We start from the raw sequence: 21,268 nt of genomic DNA, 5'->3' as shown, positions 1-21,268 counted from the left end.
GATATGGCTAAAAATAAACACATTTATATACTTATAGAAAGAATCTAAATTTTGAAATATTTATATGAATTAGATGCAATTTTATAGGATTATCATCTTATAATATGGCATAGTAAAAGATGCACAAATAAATAAAATATGTAAATGATTATTGTGAAACTTAAATAGTATTTGCATTTAAGTACTATGATCAGAAATGTGTTTGTTGCTGAAGAATATATATAAGCTAAACAACTATCAGATTACATCAGATAGTCATTTGGCTTATTACTAATATATCGGGTTTAGAGATGGTTGAATATATATACCATAGATTGATTTTAAGAATAATTTTTTTGATTGATATTGATGTTGGCAATACTTACTAATAGTTCTTGGAGATTGAATGCAGTTATGTGGAATGTTATATGACTTCTTAGAATATTTCACAAACATTTTGTATTTAGATCAGAAGAATTTGCTGATATTTTATTTATCGAATATTTTCACTTTCAAGATATTTCAATCATATAAACTTTATGTTGTGCTTGGGCTGCAACCCATCTTGCGTGGATAACTCTCTTGTTACTCAATTACTGGAATCTGGTTGCTGCTCACAAGACTTACTTCCCACTATCCTGTCTACTTTTCCCCCTTCCACTTCCCAAGTCTTCCTCTTTCCTATCTCCCCGATTCTCCCATTACTTCTTTTCAAAGGCTTAGCCCACAGTATGGCCTTCTACTTCTTTATTTGTATTGTGCTTTATTCATTTATAAAAATTAAATCTCTAAACAAATTGTATGTAGATTTTTCACTATTTCTTGAATATAGTTATTGAACAGTGAGTGATCTGTTTTAAGATTAGTGCATCATAAATTATTATTTCTCTCTTATTTATTAAACTACCATCTAGCTTTGTCATGATATTAGATAAACAATATCAGTATTTGGATTCTTTTTGTATCAAACTACTTCAAGAATCATTCTGAAGCTTAATCTATATATGTCAAGAAAAAGTTTTTGCATGATGATGATGAAAGGTTCCATATCAGTGTTAACAGTTTAAGTTTAAATAGGTTATTCTATGAGAGAAAGCCATTCATATTGCAGATTCTAATAATGAAATTCTTTAACCACTGTTGATCTTGAAATAATATATCCTATAAAAATGTAAAAAAAAAAAAGAGGCAAAACAATGTTTTTAAGCATGACATCTTTTTATGTTGTTTAGCAGTTAGGACTTCAATGATTATTGATTGGTATTTAATCATTGAGTGGTGATAGCAAGTTTATTGAGCTCATTTTTAACTCTTGAACAAAGATCTTCATAATATGGAAATGGTCATTAGAAGATATTAATGATCCCTGAATGCCTCCTCTAACATTCGGTTTGCATTTAGTTTATTTGTTCTCCATCATATTGATGTCTCTGAGATATGTTTGAGACACTTTTACAATCAAAATGTTGAAAGATAATTAATTCCTTACACTGTACATTGAACAGATCTTTTTCATATTTCAATAAAATTTCAATGTATGAATCATGGAATATTTCTAATAGAAGCATTGCCTCCTTATAAGTTCATTTAACACACTTTAGTGCTGCCCTTTACTAGCGCACTAAAGTATGTTTATGTACTAGCACAAATTGAAGACACTTTGGAACATGATCCGGAGAGCCTGGAGTACTACTTCAAAAAATGGCGATTGTCTCCAAGTGTCACCAAAACAGAGTGACACCACAACGTTTCCACCTGAACAATCAACTGGCAAATACAAAGCTGAATACAGCTTTGTATTTGCCAGTTGGTTGTTTCTCTCTTGGTATTTCTCAGTTGGTTGTTTCTCTCTTTCTGCAACCAATCTCTTAGATATAATATGTACCCTAAATACCTAGGAATCATCCTTGATCATACTCTGTCTTTTAAGATGCATCTAAGAAATGTTGCTGGTAAGCTTAAGAGCAGGAATAATATAATGCAGAAGCTTTGTGGAACCACATGGGGATCAACTGCTAACACCTTGAGCTGCTCAACTTTAGGACTGGTTTACTTGTCTGCTGAGTATTGTGCCCCTGTCTGGCTGAATAGCTCCCATACAAGATTGGTAGATATGCAGTTTAATGTTACAATGCGCCTGGTTTCTGGTATCATACGATCTATACCAGCATTTAGGCTACCATTATTGGCAGGAGTCAAGCCACCTGACCTGCGACGATCTAAGGCCCTTGTTCACGAGCCCATAAAGATAAGCAAAAATTCTCAGCTCCAAGTTCACCAAGACATTCCATCTTTGAGTATTAACTGTTTGAAATCTCAGAATCCAACCTTTACGGCAGCTCAAGACATGGCCACAACTGACGGTGACTACATGACATTGTGGAAAAACCGCTGGGAAACAGGAACGGGGCCCCAGTTGCATGAGCTGTTCTGTCACGGAGAAAAGGTCCAGGGATTCGACTTTGCAAAATATGAAATATATTAAAGAATGTCAGGACAGGCCAAGGCAGGTGTAGAGACTCTTCGTTCAAATGGAAGAAGGTTCCAAGCCCAGAGTGTCTGTGGTGCTCCACGTTAGACTGTTCAGCACATTGCATGTGAGTATAGACTAGACTGTGGGCTTACCCAGGAGACTGGAGTGACATACCTCCTTGTCCACCTCAGAAGGCGTAAAGTGGATAAGCAAGTTAGATATACAGATCTTTATATTTTTTTTAATATCAGAATCAATAAAACCAGAATTTACATTATTTTAATCTTATTTACTTATTCTGCTTACGTTATCATTAAGTCGTCATCATCAGTATAGACAAGTCTCAGAATGATTATAATAAGTGGAATCTGTTGTATATTATAGCATTGATACAGCTTTCATACTTTTTTATACTATTAAATTCTTATAATCTTGATAACTTGTTTACCATATAACATCAATCTTTTTTGAGTAGCATTATATTTATTTGTAATATTGACATAGTGTAATAAATATTCCTTTAGACAAAACAAATACTGAAATGAGATTTGAAAATGTGTATATATTTAGCTTTTTGTTTTAAATAACAATGAAAAATCTCATAAGAAAATTGAATCATTATTTTGAAACTTGAGTATTTGATTAGTAACATATTTAAAGGAAAGAAATTTATTCAAACTAAAAGGAAGATAAATACATATGTAGATCCTCGTAATATAACTTAAAACATATTTATCTTGTTGTACTATTTTTTAATATTTATTTCAAATTTCAGTTACTNATAAAACTTAATGTTTTTTTAATATAATTCTGATAATTATTTAGTATTTTCTTATAATTAAATTTTGTTTTAAGTTTTCTTATGTAAATATGAAAATATAAATAAAACCAAATTTTATTTGGACATAGGAAGAAGTTTTAGCAAAGTTGGAATTGGATTATGAAATTCAAAGCAAAATTACAAGTGCTGCTTTTAAATTAGCTAATGATTTAAATACTAGGAAAAGTGTTCGAAAACAAAGAAAACTTGGATACCAAAAGGCCCAAGCCAAGGTCAGTTATCAATGTTTTTTCATTTATATAATATTTGAATCATTTGTAATAAAAATAATTTTTGGATTTATAAGTAAATTTAAATAAATGTAAAATGAAAGAAAATATATTTTTTTATTGTTATACATATAAAAACAAGAACGTTAAAGAAAAAAAAGCAATAAAAGCTAAATAGGGTTTTAATAGAATTTGTCATGTGTTCTAGTTTCATTTTTAAATTCATAATGATGATGTTTTGTAGATGTGAAAATGTTTCACTATTATATTTTACTTGCTTATACATGCATTTTCTTTTATAATTTAAATGTTTATAATACCAAAAACTGCTTTTTTTTTACTATTTCATTAATTATATATGGCTAATAATGCTGTGTCAAAATTTATCATTTGTTAAACTGTTTTTGAAGATGATTTACCTCATAACATCAAATCAGTCCTTAAGAACTACAATGACCATTTGAACATAACTATGAGACTGCTTCTATCTTTTGGTTGTCCAACCAAACTGGTCCAAAACCTGACAAAAAGTATGACATTAATTACAAAATAATACAGACCTTAATAAAGAATTTACTGGATAGGATGCAAAATTTATTAAAGCAACAAGAATGGATGCTACTAGATTGTTGAGGCCATATATTATAAAAGAGAACATGGTTAAAATTGTTAGGCAAGGTGTGTGATTTTGTAAGAAATGAAAAAATTGTTCCAAAGGAAGATTAAAGAATCATGGTGTACAAAATATTAGTAGAATTGGATGGAACAAATAGTTTCAAGTGGTATATCAGGAAAGAAATGTTAGGATAAATTTTATTGAGCATACATGCAAAGTATATTGGTCATGGCTTCATGGAGCACCAGCTGAGAAACATTGTTTTAAAGCAGTGATTCTCAACCACTATGCAGCAAGATTTTTAAAATGTGCTGCCACTGCGAATACCCATACATAAGCGATGTCAGAGTAGTAGTTCAATCAGTTCTATGAGGGCATGTTTGGAAATTGTAACTAATGTTATCAGTAACTGCTGGTAGTTATCAAGGCGTTTAGAAAATGTGACCTAAGTAACCAACTGCATTTCAAAATCACTGTTATAGTGTCACCGGTTATCCTGCAGTACTTACCAAAGTAACTGTGTGTGTCGCCTAATTTTTAAATTATTAAAAGTGTACCATGATGAAAAAAAGGTTGAAAATCACTGGTTTAAAGAATTAAAATTTCTGTATTTAAAATATAAATTTATATATATAATTTAATATTTACTTAATATATATTAAGTGTATATATATATTAAGTAAATATTAAATGTAGCAGTCAAAACATTTGATATCAAATTGTATGTAGTCTTGAATAACACTTTGGGCATAGTTCACTTTTGATTATGTAAAAGATATACAGTAATACCCCGAACTTACGCGATAGGTGGGACCGAGCGATAACCACGTAAGTCGGGGTATAATTTTGCATATAAATACATACAAATAACACAAAATAAATTGTAGCTATATGTCGAACACGTCCGAACATGTAAGCCGAACAATAGTGTGGGGGGAAATGAGTAATTAAGAGTTGCGTGGCGCTCAAACAAAAGACGAATCGACGAGATTTGAAAATCGCGTAACTCCGGATTCGCGTAAGTCCGGGTATTACTGTACTATTGAACAAAGATATAAAGAATCTAGAAATCAGTGAGTACAAAGTATGTTTTTTTTATATCTTCAAGAGGTGTAATTATCTTTATATTCTATTTATTGAGGCAGAACATGAGTAAATCCTCTTGTGGCGTACTAATGTGTATGTGGCTTACAGAACTGTATTTGTTCTCAAAATCTGTTCAATCAATTTTGGTTAAACTTTGTCATTTTTCATTAATTACATTCAGGAATTTAAAAATGTAAAAAAAAATGGAGGTTTATGACTTCATTTTCGAGATATAAGGTTATTTAACGAATGTGCATGACAAAGCAATATCACATGACAGGCAATGTTTCATAGTTCTTCTATAGGCTTATAAATCAAGTTTATTCTCAAAATTTAATGGGCTGATTTTGATAAAACTTTGCCATTTTCCATTAATTGAGACGAGGAATCCAAAAATGTAATGAGGGTTCCTTTGAAATGTAAAAAATATGGGTCCATGATTTTGTTTTCGATATACAAAGGGATTAAAGTGACAATGTCAGGCTCTCCGATGTGACTGAGCACTTCTAACAGAATTTAGTCCTAGAGTTCAAAAATAAAATGAGCATTGTGTGCACCTAATGGAAAATAGGCATGAAAAATGAACAAGAACAAAGCAAATTGCCATCAATTGCTTTGTTCTCGGATCACATTTCCATGTTGGCAACTACAAGGATTGTCTGTCCAAACTTGGCCAGTGCAAGGATTGCCTTTCCCATGGCTGACAGGTACAAGGATAGCCTCTTTTGTGGCAGAAAGTGCAAAGTTTACCTGTCTGCAGCTGTTAGGTACAAGGATCACCTCTTCTATGCCTAACAGGTGCAGAGATAACTTCTTTCTTTTTGGCTTCACCTCAATTCTAACACAATGTGACAAAGTTATGTGATGTCTTAGTACTAAACTGTATAAATCAAAATGTTTTGATATATTTCTAATAAGAATTTTTTTTCAGTTAAAAGATATTGAACAGAAATTAATAATAGCCAAAAAGCAAAAAGAACTTTTAAGAAAATGCCCTAATTTGCCTTCTGATGAAGGTAATTTTTTTTCTAATACTTTCTGACTGTTTGTATTGTATAAATAAATTATATTTTTAATTTTGTAAAACATTAAATTTCAGATGATTGTGGAGAAAATATCAGTCATTCCACAGATGAATGTGGTGTGTATTAAGTTGAATCTTGTAAATAAATATAATACTTAATATAATACAGTAATAATTTAAACTTAAAACTAATTTTAAAATATTTTCAGATAATTTATTCAAATGTCCAACTACAAATTTGGATAGCTCTACCAAAGTTTTTTCAAAACATTCAACAAAATTGGAAGAAGCAAATAACCACATTAATCAGCTGTTATTAGTAAGAACTGTTTATTTTTTTATTTTACAGGGTTCCTTACAATGAATTCAGTGTTTTTTGTTAATTAAATGTTTTGTCTTAGATATGCATAAAGATTCTTATAAAATAAAATTTAAGTATCAAAAGAAATATATGAATAAATCTGATAAAATAAATAAAAATTCCACAAAATTAATGTTATTTTAAATACTNAAGCCTAGTGATTTTTTTTTTTTTTTTTTTTAGAATTCTAAGTCACCATCACCAGCATTCACAAGTTCATCGTCATCATCTCTCCATCTTCAACAAAATTCATCTTCTGCACCTCCTAGTCCAACAAAACATCGTCATAGTTTTTTACAGGAATCAAATCCATATAATACTATTTCACATTCAGCAACTTTGAGGCCAAGAAAGAATCTATCCAGAGGTGTATGTTTAAATAGTGATATTAGAGAAGCTTCAGTTATGACTCGTACACATTCTGTTTATTCTACAAGCTCTGAATATGATAATGTAAGTTGTAGTAGTGGCAGTATGCTATCCCTTCGAATGCCATATCAAAACAGGTTAGTTGGAATTGATTAAACTTTGAGTCTGTGTGCATTGTACATTTTCTCTATTATAGTTATAAGCCAGAAACTATTTAAATTACAAAAATAAATTAAAAAATAAATCATCTGCTTTCTTTTCAAAAAAGAAAAAGATTTATTTTAAAATAAATATAATTGTGGAAACATTCTAAATAGAGCAGAATATGCAGAAAATTCTCATAAGTTTATTATTTATTAATGCTTAAAAATTGCATGTGGAAAAAGTTTATAAAATTAAATTTTTTAAACTATAATACTATACATACTGAAGATATTTTTCATATAAGGATTATTAAGATATGGCTAAAAATAAACACATTTATATACTTATAGAAAGAATCTAAATTTTGAAATATTTATATGAATTAGATGCAATTTTATAGGATTATCATCTTATAATATGGCATAGTAAAAGATGCACAAATAAATAAAATATGTAAATGATTATTGTGAAACTTAAATAGTATTTGCATTTAAGTACTATGATCAGAAATGTGTTTGTTGCTGAAGAATATATATAAGCTAAACAACTATCAGATTACATCAGATAGTCATTTGGCTTATTACTAATATATCGGGTTTAGAGATGGTTGAATATATATACCATAGATTGATTTTAAGAATAATTTTTTTGATTGATATTGATGTTGGCAATACTTACTAATAGTTCTTGGAGATTGAATGCAGTTATGTGGAATGTTATATGACTTCTTAGAATATTTCACAAACATTTTGTATTTAGATCAGAAGAATTTGCTGATATTTTATTTATCGAATATTTTCACTTTCAAGATATTTCAATCATATAAACTTTATGTTGTGCTTGGGCTGCAACCCATCTTGCGTGGATAACTCTCTTGTTACTCAATTACTGGAATCTGGTTGCTGCTCACAAGACTTACTTCCCACTATCCTGTCTACTTTTCCCCCTTCCACTTCCCAAGTCTTCCTCTTTCCTATCTCCCCGATTCTCCCATTACTTCTTTTCAAAGGCTTAGCCCACAGTATGGCCTTCTACTTCTTTATTTGTATTGTGCTTTATTCATTTATAAAAATTAAATCTCTAAACAAATTGTATGTAGATTTTTCACTATTTCTTGAATATAGTTATTGAACAGTGAGTGATCTGTTTTAAGATTAGTGCATCATAAATTATTATTTCTCTCTTATTTATTAAACTACCATCTAGCTTTGTCATGATATTAGATAAACAATATCAGTATTTGGATTCTTTTTGTATCAAACTACTTCAAGAATCATTCTGAAGCTTAATCTATATATGTCAAGAAAAAGTTTTTGCATGATGATGATGAAAGGTTCCATATCAGTGTTAACAGTTTAAGTTTAAATAGGTTATTCTATGAGAGAAAGCCATTCATATTGCAGATTCTAATAATGAAATTCTTTAACCACTGTTGATCTTGAAATAATATATCCTATAAAAATGTAAAAAAAAAAAAGAGGCAAAACAATGTTTTTAAGCATGACATCTTTTTATGTTGTTTAGCAGTTAGGACTTCAATGATTATTGATTGGTATTTAATCATTGAGTGGTGATAGCAAGTTTATTGAGCTCATTTTTAACTCTTGAACAAAGATCTTCATAATATGGAAATGGTCATTAGAAGATATTAATGATCCCTGAATGCCTCCTCTAACATTCGGTTTGCATTTAGTTTATTTGTTCTCCATCATATTGATGTCTCTGAGATATGTTTGAGACACTTTTACAATCAAAATGTTGAAAGATAATTAATTCCTTACACTGTACATTGAACAGATCTTTTTCATATTTCAATAAAATTTCAATGTATGAATCATGGAATATTTCTAATAGAAGCATTGCCTCCTTATAAGTTCATTTAACACACTTTAGTGCTGCCCTTTACTAGCGCACTAAAGTATGTTTATGTACTAGCACAAATTGAAGACACTTTGGAACATGATCCGGAGAGCCTGGAGTACTACTTCAAAAAATGGCGATTGTCTCCAAGTGTCACCAAAACAGAGTGACACCACAACGTTTCCACCTGAACAATCAACTGGCAAATACAAAGCTGAATACAGCTTTGTATTTGCCAGTTGGTTGTTTCTCTCTTGGTATTTCTCAGTTGGTTGTTTCTCTCTTTCTGCAACCAATCTCTTAGATATAATATGTACCCTAAATACCTAGGAATCATCCTTGATCATACTCTGTCTTTTAAGATGCATCTAAGAAATGTTGCTGGTAAGCTTAAGAGCAGGAATAATATAATGCAGAAGCTTTGTGGAACCACATGGGGATCAACTGCTAACACCTTGAGCTGCTCAACTTTAGGACTGGTTTACTTGTCTGCTGAGTATTGTGCCCCTGTCTGGCTGAATAGCTCCCATACAAGATTGGTAGATATGCAGTTTAATGTTACAATGCGCCTGGTTTCTGGTATCATACGATCTATACCAGCATTTAGGCTACCATTATTGGCAGGAGTCAAGCCACCTGACCTGCGACGATCTAAGGCCCTTGTTCACGAGCCCATAAAGATAAGCAAAAATTCTCAGCTCCAAGTTCACCAAGACATTCCATCTTTGAGTATTAACTGTTTGAAATCTCAGAATCCAACCTTTACGGCAGCTCAAGACATGGCCACAACTGACGGTGACTACATGACATTGTGGAAAAACCGCTGGGAAACAGGAACGGGGCCCCAGTTGCATGAGCTGTTCTGTCACGGAGAAAAGGTCCAGGGATTCGACTTTGCAAAATATGAAATATATTAAAGAATGTCAGGACAGGCCAAGGCAGGTGTAGAGACTCTTCGTTCAAATGGAAGAAGGTTCCAAGCCCAGAGTGTCTGTGGTGCTCCACGTTAGACTGTTCAGCACATTGCATGTGAGTATAGACTAGACTGTGGGCTTACCCAGGAGACTGGAGTGACATACCTCCTTGTCCACCTCAGAAGGCGTAAAGTGGATAAGCAAGTTAGATATACAGATCTTTATATTTTTTTTAATATCAGAATCAATAAAACCAGAATTTACATTATTTTAATCTTATTTACTTATTCTGCTTACGTTATCATTAAGTCGTCATCATCAGTATAGACAAGTCTCAGAATGATTATAATAAGTGGAATCTGTTGTATATTATAGCATTGATACAGCTTTCATACTTTTTTATACTATTAAATTCTTATAATCTTGATAACTTGTTTACCATATAACATCAATCTTTTTTGAGTAGCATTATATTTATTTGTAATATTGACATAGTGTAATAAATATTCCTTTAGACAAAACAAATACTGAAATGAGATTTGAAAATGTGTATATATTTAGCTTTTTGTTTTAAATAACAATGAAAAATCTCATAAGAAAATTGAATCATTATTTTGAAACTTGAGTATTTGATTAGTAACATATTTAAAGGAAAGAAATTTATTCAAACTAAAAGGAAGATAAATACATATGTAGATCCTCGTAATATAACTTAAAACATATTTATCTTGTTGTACTATTTTTTAATATTTATTTCAAATTTCAGTTACTACATTATTATTATTTATATATTTAAGTTGATTTTGTTATTTGGCATGTTTCTAAAGCAACAATAACTTTAATTAATTCTTGAGAATGAATGTCAATTAAAAACAATTCAAACTTTTTTGTTCTCTTTGCATATTTTATACTAAATAAAGCATTTTTTTAAAGATTATTTGTCATAAATGTAGAGATTTTAGTATTCTTGTTAATAAAACAAATTAATTTAATGCTATCTAAACAATTAACAACTATTTTCAGATAATTCTGTACAGAGTAATAAAATAAAATAAACATAATAATTAAATGTGAATTTTTGTAATTGAAATATAACAATTAACTTATGTATTTTATTTTCTTTTTTTTTTTATTTTTTAGATTTGAAGCATCTGTAAATATTGAAGGATCAAATACATACAATGTGCCTAATAGGAGAACAAGTCAAGTATTTGAAAGTCAAGATGATTTGTTAGGGCCATTGGCAGAAAGAATTGAAAATCAAGCAATTTTACATAACAATAATTTAATGAGGAAACAAACATATTTTCCAGATCAATATTCAAGCAAGGAATCTGTATTTTATCAGAATCAGTATAGTGCTCCATTGCATAAAGATCATGAGCAACCACTTTCTAGTCCTAAACCATCATTTTGTTTGAGTCAGTATCTTTCTGGACATATAGATTCAAGGAGTCTTGAAAATTTAGACAATGCAGAGAGAAATCATACTTTGCTTAAGAACTGTCATTCTTCACAGAATCTTTTAGTTAATAATTTTAGGGAAAATGTGAAAGTTGGTTCGGTTCCAATTCATAGTGAAATTCAATATGTACAGTCCATACAATCTCATATTAGTGAACCTGAATTAAATTGTTTAATGAATTGGCAGGAAAGTAGAACAGAGAATGATTTGCCTCTTAGTTTGAAGGATAGAAAAAATAAAAATGGACCTGCATTTTTTAGTAGCAATTTAGGATTACAATATTGTAATATCAGAGATACAGATAAAGTGCCTTCAATGAAACAACACTTTAGCTCTCAATGTGATATCTACTCATCAAGTGCACTTATACAAAACCCAGTGTCTAAAACAAAAATAAAAGAATGGACTGAAACTAATTTAGATAGTCCACTTCCACTTTCTCCAAACAAACTAAAAGACACTTCAAAAGAAAATCATAGCATATTATCAAATATCAGTTTCACTATTGACTCTGATGTCAGTTTATCTCAGAAAAGTTCTGAACAAGTATCTATATCTTCTCCAAATACAGCACATGAAATATTAGATCCTGGTCCAGTTATGCAGACAACTTCAGAAGAAATAAATGTACCTTTATCTCCAAGTGTTGCCTCACATTCATTTCAATCCGGAGTTGAAGTGAATATAGTGAGTGTTGGACATTTTCAACCTTATTGGGAAGAAACAAAGCCATATGAAATGGCAGATTTTTATAAATATAGTACAAAACACAGAAAAAAACAATTGGATATTAATACACAAAATATTCAAGAACAAGATGAATTACAATTCAAACTACAAAATTGGGATGATAATATTCACTCACCCCAATCACCTGAATTAATAAATATTCCAACAGCAAATAAAGAAGTATTTCAAGAACCCACAAATTGGTCTCCAAATTTTTGCCAATTCAGAAATATACAGTCTCAGGGAACTAAAAGTGGGTAAGTAACATTTTATAGTTCAAAAAAGGAAAGTGAAATGTTCCTATTTTAAACACTAAGTATATCATAGGAGCATTTTATTTTTCAATGCTGATTAAGTTCTGATCTTAATATTTACTAAAATTTTTCCTTTCTTTCACAATTTATTACATCTTTCACAAATTAGTCTTGGCTCAATCCATTTATTAATGAAAATATGGTATTAATATTGCAGTTAAGCACATTTTGTATGCTTGTGCTTGACCATTTGGGTTGAACCATACTAGTTTCAATTTTTTTTTTTTTTACTTTTCAAAGTAATGTTTTTTTTTCTTTTGCTTTAAATACATAAATTACCATATTAGTACCATAAAAGTACAATACCTTTTACATCTAACTCCTTCATTAACAATTAAAGATTTTTCTCATGCTTCCAATATTATTCTTAATGATCATTATATCATAATTTTAAAATATTTATTTTTTTTTAAGGGACAGTAGTCATCTTCAGCAGAATTCATCAGTTGCAGATGCTTTTCGAGACGAAATGATCTCTTGGTATTCAGATCAAGAGAATGTTAAAAAAGCAACTTTAGTATAAGTATTCAAATTAACAAAGAAAATTAAAAGTATGTATTTATTTATCAAATGCTCTTTAAAAACTTTCTTTAAAATGATATTTTTATCAATAATAAATAAATGAGAAATGAGAAAACCAAAGTTCTCAAATTTTAAGAGAATCCTACTGCATTATTTTAATTTTTTGATATTATGATACATCTATTTTTGAGCACAAGGTTAATATTCAAAAGTCATTTACAATTAAAGTGTTTTTTTTTTTTTAATTTAAAAATTTTTCAAAAGAAATAAATAAAACTGCATCTTATAAGCATTGTTACATAGAATGAAAAATAAATATAATACTCATTAATGCTCCAAACTTAAAATAGCATAAAATCTGCTTTATTGGAATTAAAAAGAAAACAAATGAAACATTTACATAACAATTTGGTAAAAACAACCAAATTAAACATTTTGCAAATTTTTTAATTTCAAAATAGATACATTCTGTTTCTAACAAAATGTCCTCTATATCTATTACAATATAAAAAAATTTTTTTAAATTTGAACCTTACATATTAACCTGTCCCATATTATTCCCAAAATATCTCGGCCGTAACCTTATGACCTTGACTGGTGGACCAGAGATATCTCATTTCTGCTTACATTCTTTTAACATTAGATGTTGCTACTTGTACAGAATTCTGAAATTAATGACTCATCACAAGAATTGTTACATTACAGCAGGATATTACAATAATAGGATTAGATGTTCAGAAGAAATAAAAGGAAAGTAGACCATTAGTTAGACTCTGTTTCGACATGGCAATGGCTGGGAGAAATAGCACTCTGAATAAATCAGAAATGATCGAGTATTTGTTCTGATTTAGTTTCTGATGAGTCAAATTATCAGACAGTAATGATGAATTTGTTCAAAGTGAGAATTTGAGTGATAGTAGTAGTGATAATGATCAAAAACAAGTACAGTACAAGTGGATACAGAGGCCAACCACAGGGCCGTGCTCTGCGTTTTAGTAATGTTGGTTGGATTCGTACAAACTTTACAAGCCATCAAGTGAACAGTTACACAGGACATGAATTCAATGTAAGTTAAAAGTGATGCTACACCATTTGACTGCTTCAATGTATCTTTTGATTATGAACTTGTAGACAAGATTGTTGAAGAAATGAACAGGTATGCTGATACTTTGATGAAATGTGACAAATTATGTGAAAACAGTCACATAAAGCACTGGAAATCTACAAATCCAGAAATTAGAGAATTTTTAGGACTTATTGTGATTACAAGTATTATTAGAAAACATTGCTTAAGTATGTATTTTACAACTGAAGATGTTTTTTGTACACCATTTTTTCAAGTGTGATGTCAAGCAACTGATTTCTACTTTTATTGTCATGTTGCATTTTGACAATTTGGTCAACCTAATCAATACAGTGATAGGCTTTTCTCGAGAATTCTTGGATACCTTCAGCCATAACTTCTTCCACACTTTGTGCATTTATCAGTTAATTCTTGCCAAGCAAAGTCGATATTGCCTATGGCATCCATGATTTCATATTTTTTCTAAAATTGCACCAAACAGATATAGATTTAAGGAAAGTACTGTACTTTTCATAAATCTATGTTTGTTTGGTGGCAACAAGATGATGACATTTTAGTAAGGTGTAAATTTTTCCCTGGCAGGTATACAAACCAATATTCAATGAGGCATAGAGTCAGTTAAGTTGCTTATGTCCATTTGCATAAGATTCTACCATAAATTTTGCAACTGGTCAGCTAATTCAGCATTTGTGGTATTCTGGGAAGGCTATATTTGCCATCCTAGCATTTCTCAGATATGTTCTATTGGAAACCTGGATGGCCAGTGGAGGATATTAAATCCTCGAAGATATTGTTGAGAAAGTTGTGTAATGTGTAATATTGTGTAATTTACAAAAAGACAATGCTTTAAGCATTGTCTTTTTGTAAATGGCACTGGGCTGAGTAGCTTGACAATGTAAGCAGAACAATCAACTACAGAATGTCATTGACATACATTCAAGCTGTCAAATTGTCTTTCAGCATAATTAGAGAAAATCAGCTGTCTAAAGAGATGGCACTGTACACTGTGTGATGACCATATGCAACAACAAACTTCACAACAAATGCAAGATCTGAATGCTTGCCAGTCCTCCACACTTTTATGTGGCAGTTTTCAGCACTGAAAGAGAAGTGGGATTCATTGCTAAAGAGAATAAGCCTCCAATTTGACACGGTCCATGATGACCGAGTTTGGCACCAATGCAAGACAGTCTGCCTATGTTGAGCAATCAGTGATTAAGTATCATTACACCTTAAAGGACATTGACACCTAATCTCAGTTTCTGCCAGTTGTCCCTAAATGGTATTTCTTAATAGAAGAAGCATGCAGGATGGCAAATGCCTTCAAATGTTTGATAATAACACCATTGATGCAGACATGGTTCCTCTCCTGATTGCATGAACCTCTTGTAAAGTTCTGTCTAGAGCAGGCCTGGCCAACCCAAATTGTTTCGTCGGCCACTTTGATCACGCGTAACATTACGGTGGGCCACAATTTAGGCAAACATGCTTTTAAAAAATAAACAAATACAAAATGAATAAGATTTTATTGTTATACCAAGAATTCGTACCCACACTTGCGCATTATAACAATGACACATGCAAATTTTCATTTATTTAATTATTTTTGTTATACATATAATGGGAAACAAAAGCTTTAATAGATATATAATATCGCTTAACGAGCTACATGCGGGCCGCGGGTTGGCCAGGCCTGGTCTATAGCATCCTGAACATCTGTAATGGTTATGTTATGTGTACCTTTGCTGATCTATTGTTGGCAACATTGATTAACTACCATACCATTTAACCAAGATGGAGTTGATATGCCTGTTGGACTAAGCTAGCTTCTCTTAGGCCTAAGATGCATCCTCTCTCTAAAACATCATCACAATGCCGGGCTGCAATTTTTAATCATATTTTTTATTTTTCATTTAAAATATAGGCTCTCTACCTCAAGTTAGTACTGTAATGTCTTGCCCCTGTACATCATACTTTTCTGTTAGCAGTGGAGTTGTGTCAATCATCTATTAACTGCTTTCAGGGGAAAAGTTTTGAATTGAAATAACATGACTTCTGGTTTGTATCAGAAGTTCATAATAGTTAATCAGGATCTCCTGCCCCTAAGATTTCCATATCTGGTTTTGGCTTTCATCTATCTAACTGTGTTCTTCAGATTAAGGAAAGACGGACAGATGGACGACAATGGGATCTACAATTTTTTCAAATTGCAGCCCAGTCAGACAATTGTTTGTAGTGCTGTTGCATATATCTCAAAGACATCTTTGTGCACAACTTGCAGTATCAAAGCAGAAAATCCAGTTGAAATTGCCCATGACCGAGAACATGGGTCCTTTTAAATGCTGCACAATACATTGTTCTCATTCATGTCGAATGAGCCCTGTAACATCATTGGCACTGAAAGTTTGATCATTTGCATGTCAAGTTTTGTGACTGTAGCTCAATTTTTTATGGGTGCATACAATGGCGTAGCTAGCATGGGTGGCACCTGGTGCGGATATCGTGGTATCACCCCAAGAATGAAAACTGTTAAAATTAATAAAAATCCAATAAACATAAAGTATGATTTTATTTAATTAATACAAATAAGAGTATTAATTATCAAGTTACAATATTATGATAATAATAGTACAGTTTTATTAAACATTCTTTTACATTGATGTATGAAAGTGAAAGTTGGATATGGCAAAAGAAGAATGAGAGTAAATTAATATACTCTCATATACATATTATGTACAAACACTTGTAATGTATAAGTTTAGATTTACGAAATAAATTACAAATAAATCATAACCATACATCAGTACTCCCACCTATAAAAATTCGCAAAGCTGTAGTGATTGCGTAACTGCCACTTGTAAACATTTTAATCTGAAGTAATTATTTATTTTGTAGTTTATGTGAATTTTTAAATTATCACAATTAATAAATTAAATTATTTAATATAGATAACTTGGTTAAAATGGCTTCAAGCCTAAGTGATTTATCATTGAAAAACATTGTGATGGTTGTTTAAGTTTTTATTTTTTTCACGGTTGGGTGACACCCAGTGCGGTGGCCCCCGTAGCTATGCCACTGGGTGCATATATGGGTATATATTTTATAAGTTCAAATTTGCAAAAATATTTTGATACTCTGGTAGAAATGGAAAGTATAATGTGCTTTGAAATTTGAATTGCTCCAGAATTTTTAATTTGGTTATTTTGAAGTTTTATATAAAATTTTTATTTTTTGGTGAACTTATTCTCTGATAATGGACTGGAGCACTTGGAAAATAATGTTCATTTGGTTTTTAACTCCAATAAAGCAGATTTTGTGTGTAAAACTTAAAGTTTAATGTCTAATTACAGGTATACCTCGCCTTACGTCGGTAATTGGTTCCAGGAGAATGACTTAAGTCGAATTTACTTGTCTCCGAATCTACTTGCCACTAAGCTAAACCATAAATTACCAATCCCCGTTCTGTATTTTATTTATTAATGCATTTTTAATAATATATGGTTACAAACAAATAAATTTTAGTTTTTAATATAGTACAGAAAAAAGTAATTTAAATTACGAATGCATATACTGTAAATACAGTATATACTTGTAAATGTATATATTTTAATATGATTTTACTTGCTTTAAACGCTTTTCTAGTGATATTACGACTTCAATATTTGTGGCAGACAGACGTAAAGTCGAATAAAATGACTTAAACTTGATTTTTATTTTTCCATATACTTTTTTGACAAACAACGTATAATCGGGAACGACGTAACTCAAAATGACGTAAGTCAAGGTATACCTGTATTGATAAAACAACAAATATGAAAAGCTCAGTTTTTATTCTTAAAAGATAATGAAGTTGGAAATATTTATGTTCAAATACTAGTGATTTATAGAACTCAATTTTAAAAAGTTTATATTTAAAATAAAATAAATAAGTTGAAATATTTTGATGAGATGAGTTAAGGTTGAAGTGAAAGTTGATTTTACTGGAAATCACAGAATTACATTATGAAAAATTTAGTATTTTAATTCAACATCACATAGTAAATTATAACAAATACTTTATGTAATTGTCCTTTGTAGCCAAATCTGTGAAAGATTGATAACAGTACACTATTATTTGACAAACATTTTTAAAGTTAATTATTAAAAACTAAAAATCATAATAAATATAATAAACTTATTTTTTTTTTTTGGCTTGAGTTTTATAATTCCTATAGAATTTGAAAGTGAAGTATAATGGCTTTAAAAAAATTTGTAGAGAATAAAAATTGAAATTTTAATAGTTGCATTTTTTACAATGTACACACACCACAGAAATTTTTGCAACACCTATGAGCTTGTTTTCAATGAACAACTGAGCACAAAGCATTTTATGAAGGGAGATTGTCATTAATATCTGCTATTAAGAAGACAATATGCAAAATAGAAGTCATTACAAATTGGTTGTGTGAAAATTTGCTAACATTAGTGGTATTGTCCTGTCAGTTGGTTGAACTCAAGATTATTGTTGGAAACAACATTCTATATTTCATTTTCAAAGTTGCCATTACTAAATGTTAGAGGCTGGACCAACACTACTTAGATAAACTGACTGACAGCATGCCATGAAGGATTAAATCATTGAGAAACACTGGGGGTGGTGTAACAGAATATTGAAACCATTGTTTCAATAATAATTGTAAACACTGTCATCATTGGTCTAAATGCCCCATTTTGAGATAGTCTTGTTTTTGTGGCAGTAAAGTCTGCTAATTGTCACTACATAAGGTGCTTCTTTCAAAATATGATGTTATTTTATTGTTTTTCAAAATTACTGTGGTGCAGAACTTTTTGTGATGTGTCTATTTATATGTATTCAATTTAATAATAATGATTATTTTGGAAATACTGTATATTTGGTTCTACTTATTTGTTTTTTGTTACTTTATTTATGATAACATTAGAGTATTTCTGTAGAAATGCCAATAGAATAAACATTAATTTTTGTTCATTGTTTTAAGATTTTGTTAAATTTGAAAATAATATTTATGATTAATCTGTGAAAATAAGCTGATGTTTAAAAGTATTAAGATGTATTTTCATTTTTTAACGTTATTAATTTTTTAATACTACATTTATAGGTTTATTAGACATATTGCTGAAGATAGCCTTATTACAACTTATGTATAGCACAAAAATATCTCAAGATGTTTCATGTTTTGCATTATGTACAAATGTATTTATTAAGTTCAAAATAATGTGTATAATACTGTTTATATTATATATGTTTCATATATATACTTGTTATTTTGATAAAAGTACATAAAAATGATCATTTTGTATGAAAAAATTATTTAACAACTACATATACTGAAATTCTGTAATATAAAATCAGAATTAAAACTGTATATAAATAAAAATAACTAAATATTTTATTTTTATGGTGGTTATTTTTGATGATATTTTGCCATCACCAGTAATGAAGAGATTTGTTTTATACAAATGTTTGGGAGATTGACAGGACCAGGATTTACTGGACACACATTCTGCATTGCAGGTTTTGTTTGCTTAGAACAGTGTTTTAAATATAACTGTCTTATATTTTTCAATATTTGGCAGATTTCTAAATATTAAATAATACGTGATTAAGACGTGAAATTTGGCATGGTAACTTCTGTATAAAAGATATTGATGCTATTAAATTTTAGAGTAAGGAATCCAATGGATGAGGAAACAGAGGGAGTCGTATATCATCTCAAGTGGGGTCGGACTTAAAATTTTACTTGTTATTGGAATTTACAATATTTTAAAAACTCGCTGCTACCCTCATCGCATACATTTTAAGCCTTATAAAGCTATTATTTTGCTAGTACAGTATAATTGAAAATTATCGGACTTTCTAGTCCCCTTAACCTCCTGTTCGAGTGTCGGGAAAGTTGAACAAGAGCTCAAAGATGGCGGCCGGTTCGGGGTCTAGTAGTTATGTCTTTGGGATGGCCCAAACGGAATCCATCCTTATAAATCAATTAATTCAGCTGAATATCAGCTGGTTTCTTTGGAACTGCATGAAACAAAGGTTTTACAATAAGATGGAAGAGCAAAGTCTGCTCAATAATAATTTTTTAAAGTAATTCATATAATTATTATCATATGATAAAAAAGTAAATTTAAATCTTGTCATTGAGTCCTGTCATTTTTTGGCAGCCTAAGAATATCACTAAGTACTGTATATTTAGAGAAGGTACAGTATTAGCAGTGGAAGAGCGGCCGGATGGCCGAGCAATCAAGGTGGCAGCCTACCGTTCTGGGGGACCCGGGCTTGAATACGAAAGGGTCGAAAATTCCCCAGGAATTTTTCGGGGGGTGGTCTGTTCGGTTATGTCGGGCCCCGTCCCTCACCACCCGGCAGCCCCATTGTGCGCCTGGCCGAACCCATAATGGGCTTGCAAAAAGTGGCCCTCTTAGTGCCCACAGGGCGGAAAGAGTTTTAAAAAAAAAAAAAAATGGAAGTTCAGCGAAAATGAACGTATGGCGACTAGCAAAATCGCTTACTTCATATGAAGAAGCATTACTGTTCCTTCATTACAATGTGCCATTCTTGAATCATGATTACATTGAATTATACATTAAAATTTGTGTAAATAGGAATTTCTGTATGGAATATTTTTCCGTTTTGAACAAATTTGAGTGTTCTTTTTTTTATCTTTACACCAGCCAAATGTCACACAGTTATGTTCGTTTTTCTATAGTAAAATAACTATTATGTAAAATTGTATTCCTAGGCTTAATCTGAAGCGATTGCAACTGAAGATGGGCTTATTTGAATGCAAAAAATTCTCGTTGTGTCACAAAAACTTGGGGACCTATTCTGAGCTTTTCCGATAACTGAACACGGGACATTCGATAAGTCCCCTTAGCGAAAGGCAGTTATCGAACCTTACACAAATCGCTATTCTGTGCTTCCTGTTAATTGGGTTTCGCTACGGTCGACATGCGTCTGGGTTCCACGCTATCGAAAGCTATTACGATTTAACCAATCATAATTTAGTTAACATTGTATTTTTGTCACGTGATTGCAACTTAGCGAAGCACATGGTTTTAGCATTGTCGTGTACCAGGCGCTAGTGAAATAGTTTTGTTCCAAAATGTCGAAGGACAACGAAGCAGCGAACTACAAGTCGTCAGTTCGAGATACTCGTTAATTTTATGGAAGACAACCCTAAATTAATGTCAGGGAAATTAGATGCTACCTTTACCGTAAAAGATCGCCAGAAATTGTGGCAAGAAATATCCGACCGTCTG

At 30.9% G+C, this 21,268-nt stretch overlaps 1 protein-coding gene across 2 annotated transcripts; it reads left to right on the top strand.

Moving 5' to 3' along the window:
• Nucleotides 1-3,356: 3,356 nt before the first annotated feature.
• LOC111636661 lies at nt 3,357-19,322 on the top strand. Of its 2 annotated transcripts, none has more exons than XM_023381948.1 (8): nt 3,357-3,505; nt 6,136-6,220; nt 6,304-6,345; nt 6,438-6,547; nt 6,773-7,095; nt 11,017-12,327; nt 12,799-12,935; nt 19,108-19,322. In XM_023381948.1, exons 5-7 carry the CDS (start codon nt 6,995-6,997, stop codon nt 12,905-12,907), a joined length of 1,521 nt encoding a protein of 506 aa, XP_023237716.1. In that variant the 5' UTR covers nt 3,357-3,505; nt 6,136-6,220; nt 6,304-6,345; nt 6,438-6,547; nt 6,773-6,994; the 3' UTR covers nt 12,908-12,935; nt 19,108-19,322. The 2 variants fall into 2 exon arrangements, with proteins under 2 accessions (XP_023237716.1, XP_023237717.1); XM_023381949.1 differs by lacking the exon at nt 19,108-19,322 and adding an exon at nt 17,341-17,391.
• Nucleotides 19,323-21,268: the final 1,946 nt, after the last annotated feature.

This window comes from Centruroides sculpturatus, unplaced genomic scaffold (genome assembly GCF_000671375.1).
Source record: "Centruroides sculpturatus isolate CEXI.00-Female unplaced genomic scaffold, Cexi_2.0 scaffold907, whole genome shotgun sequence".
Taxonomy (NCBI): domain Eukaryota; kingdom Metazoa; phylum Arthropoda; class Arachnida; order Scorpiones; family Buthidae; genus Centruroides; species Centruroides sculpturatus.
This window is presented reverse-complemented; position numbering and strand designations above follow the sequence as displayed.

What these genes read in the sequence shown, in the direction of transcription:
- LOC111636661 (XM_023381948.1), top strand. Translation starts at nt 6,995, where the DNA reads ATGACTCGTACACATTCTGTTTATTCTACAAGCTCTGAATATGATAAT. An exon ending in CGAATGCCATATCAAAACAG is followed by an intron (nt 7,096 to 11,016) that starts GTTAGTTGGAAT and finishes TTTATTTTTTAG; the next exon opens with ATTTGAAGCATCTGTAAATA. An exon ending in TCTCAGGGAACTAAAAGTGG is followed by an intron (nt 12,328 to 12,798) that starts GTAAGTAACATT and finishes TTTTTTTTTAAG; the next exon opens with GGACAGTAGTCATCTTCAGC.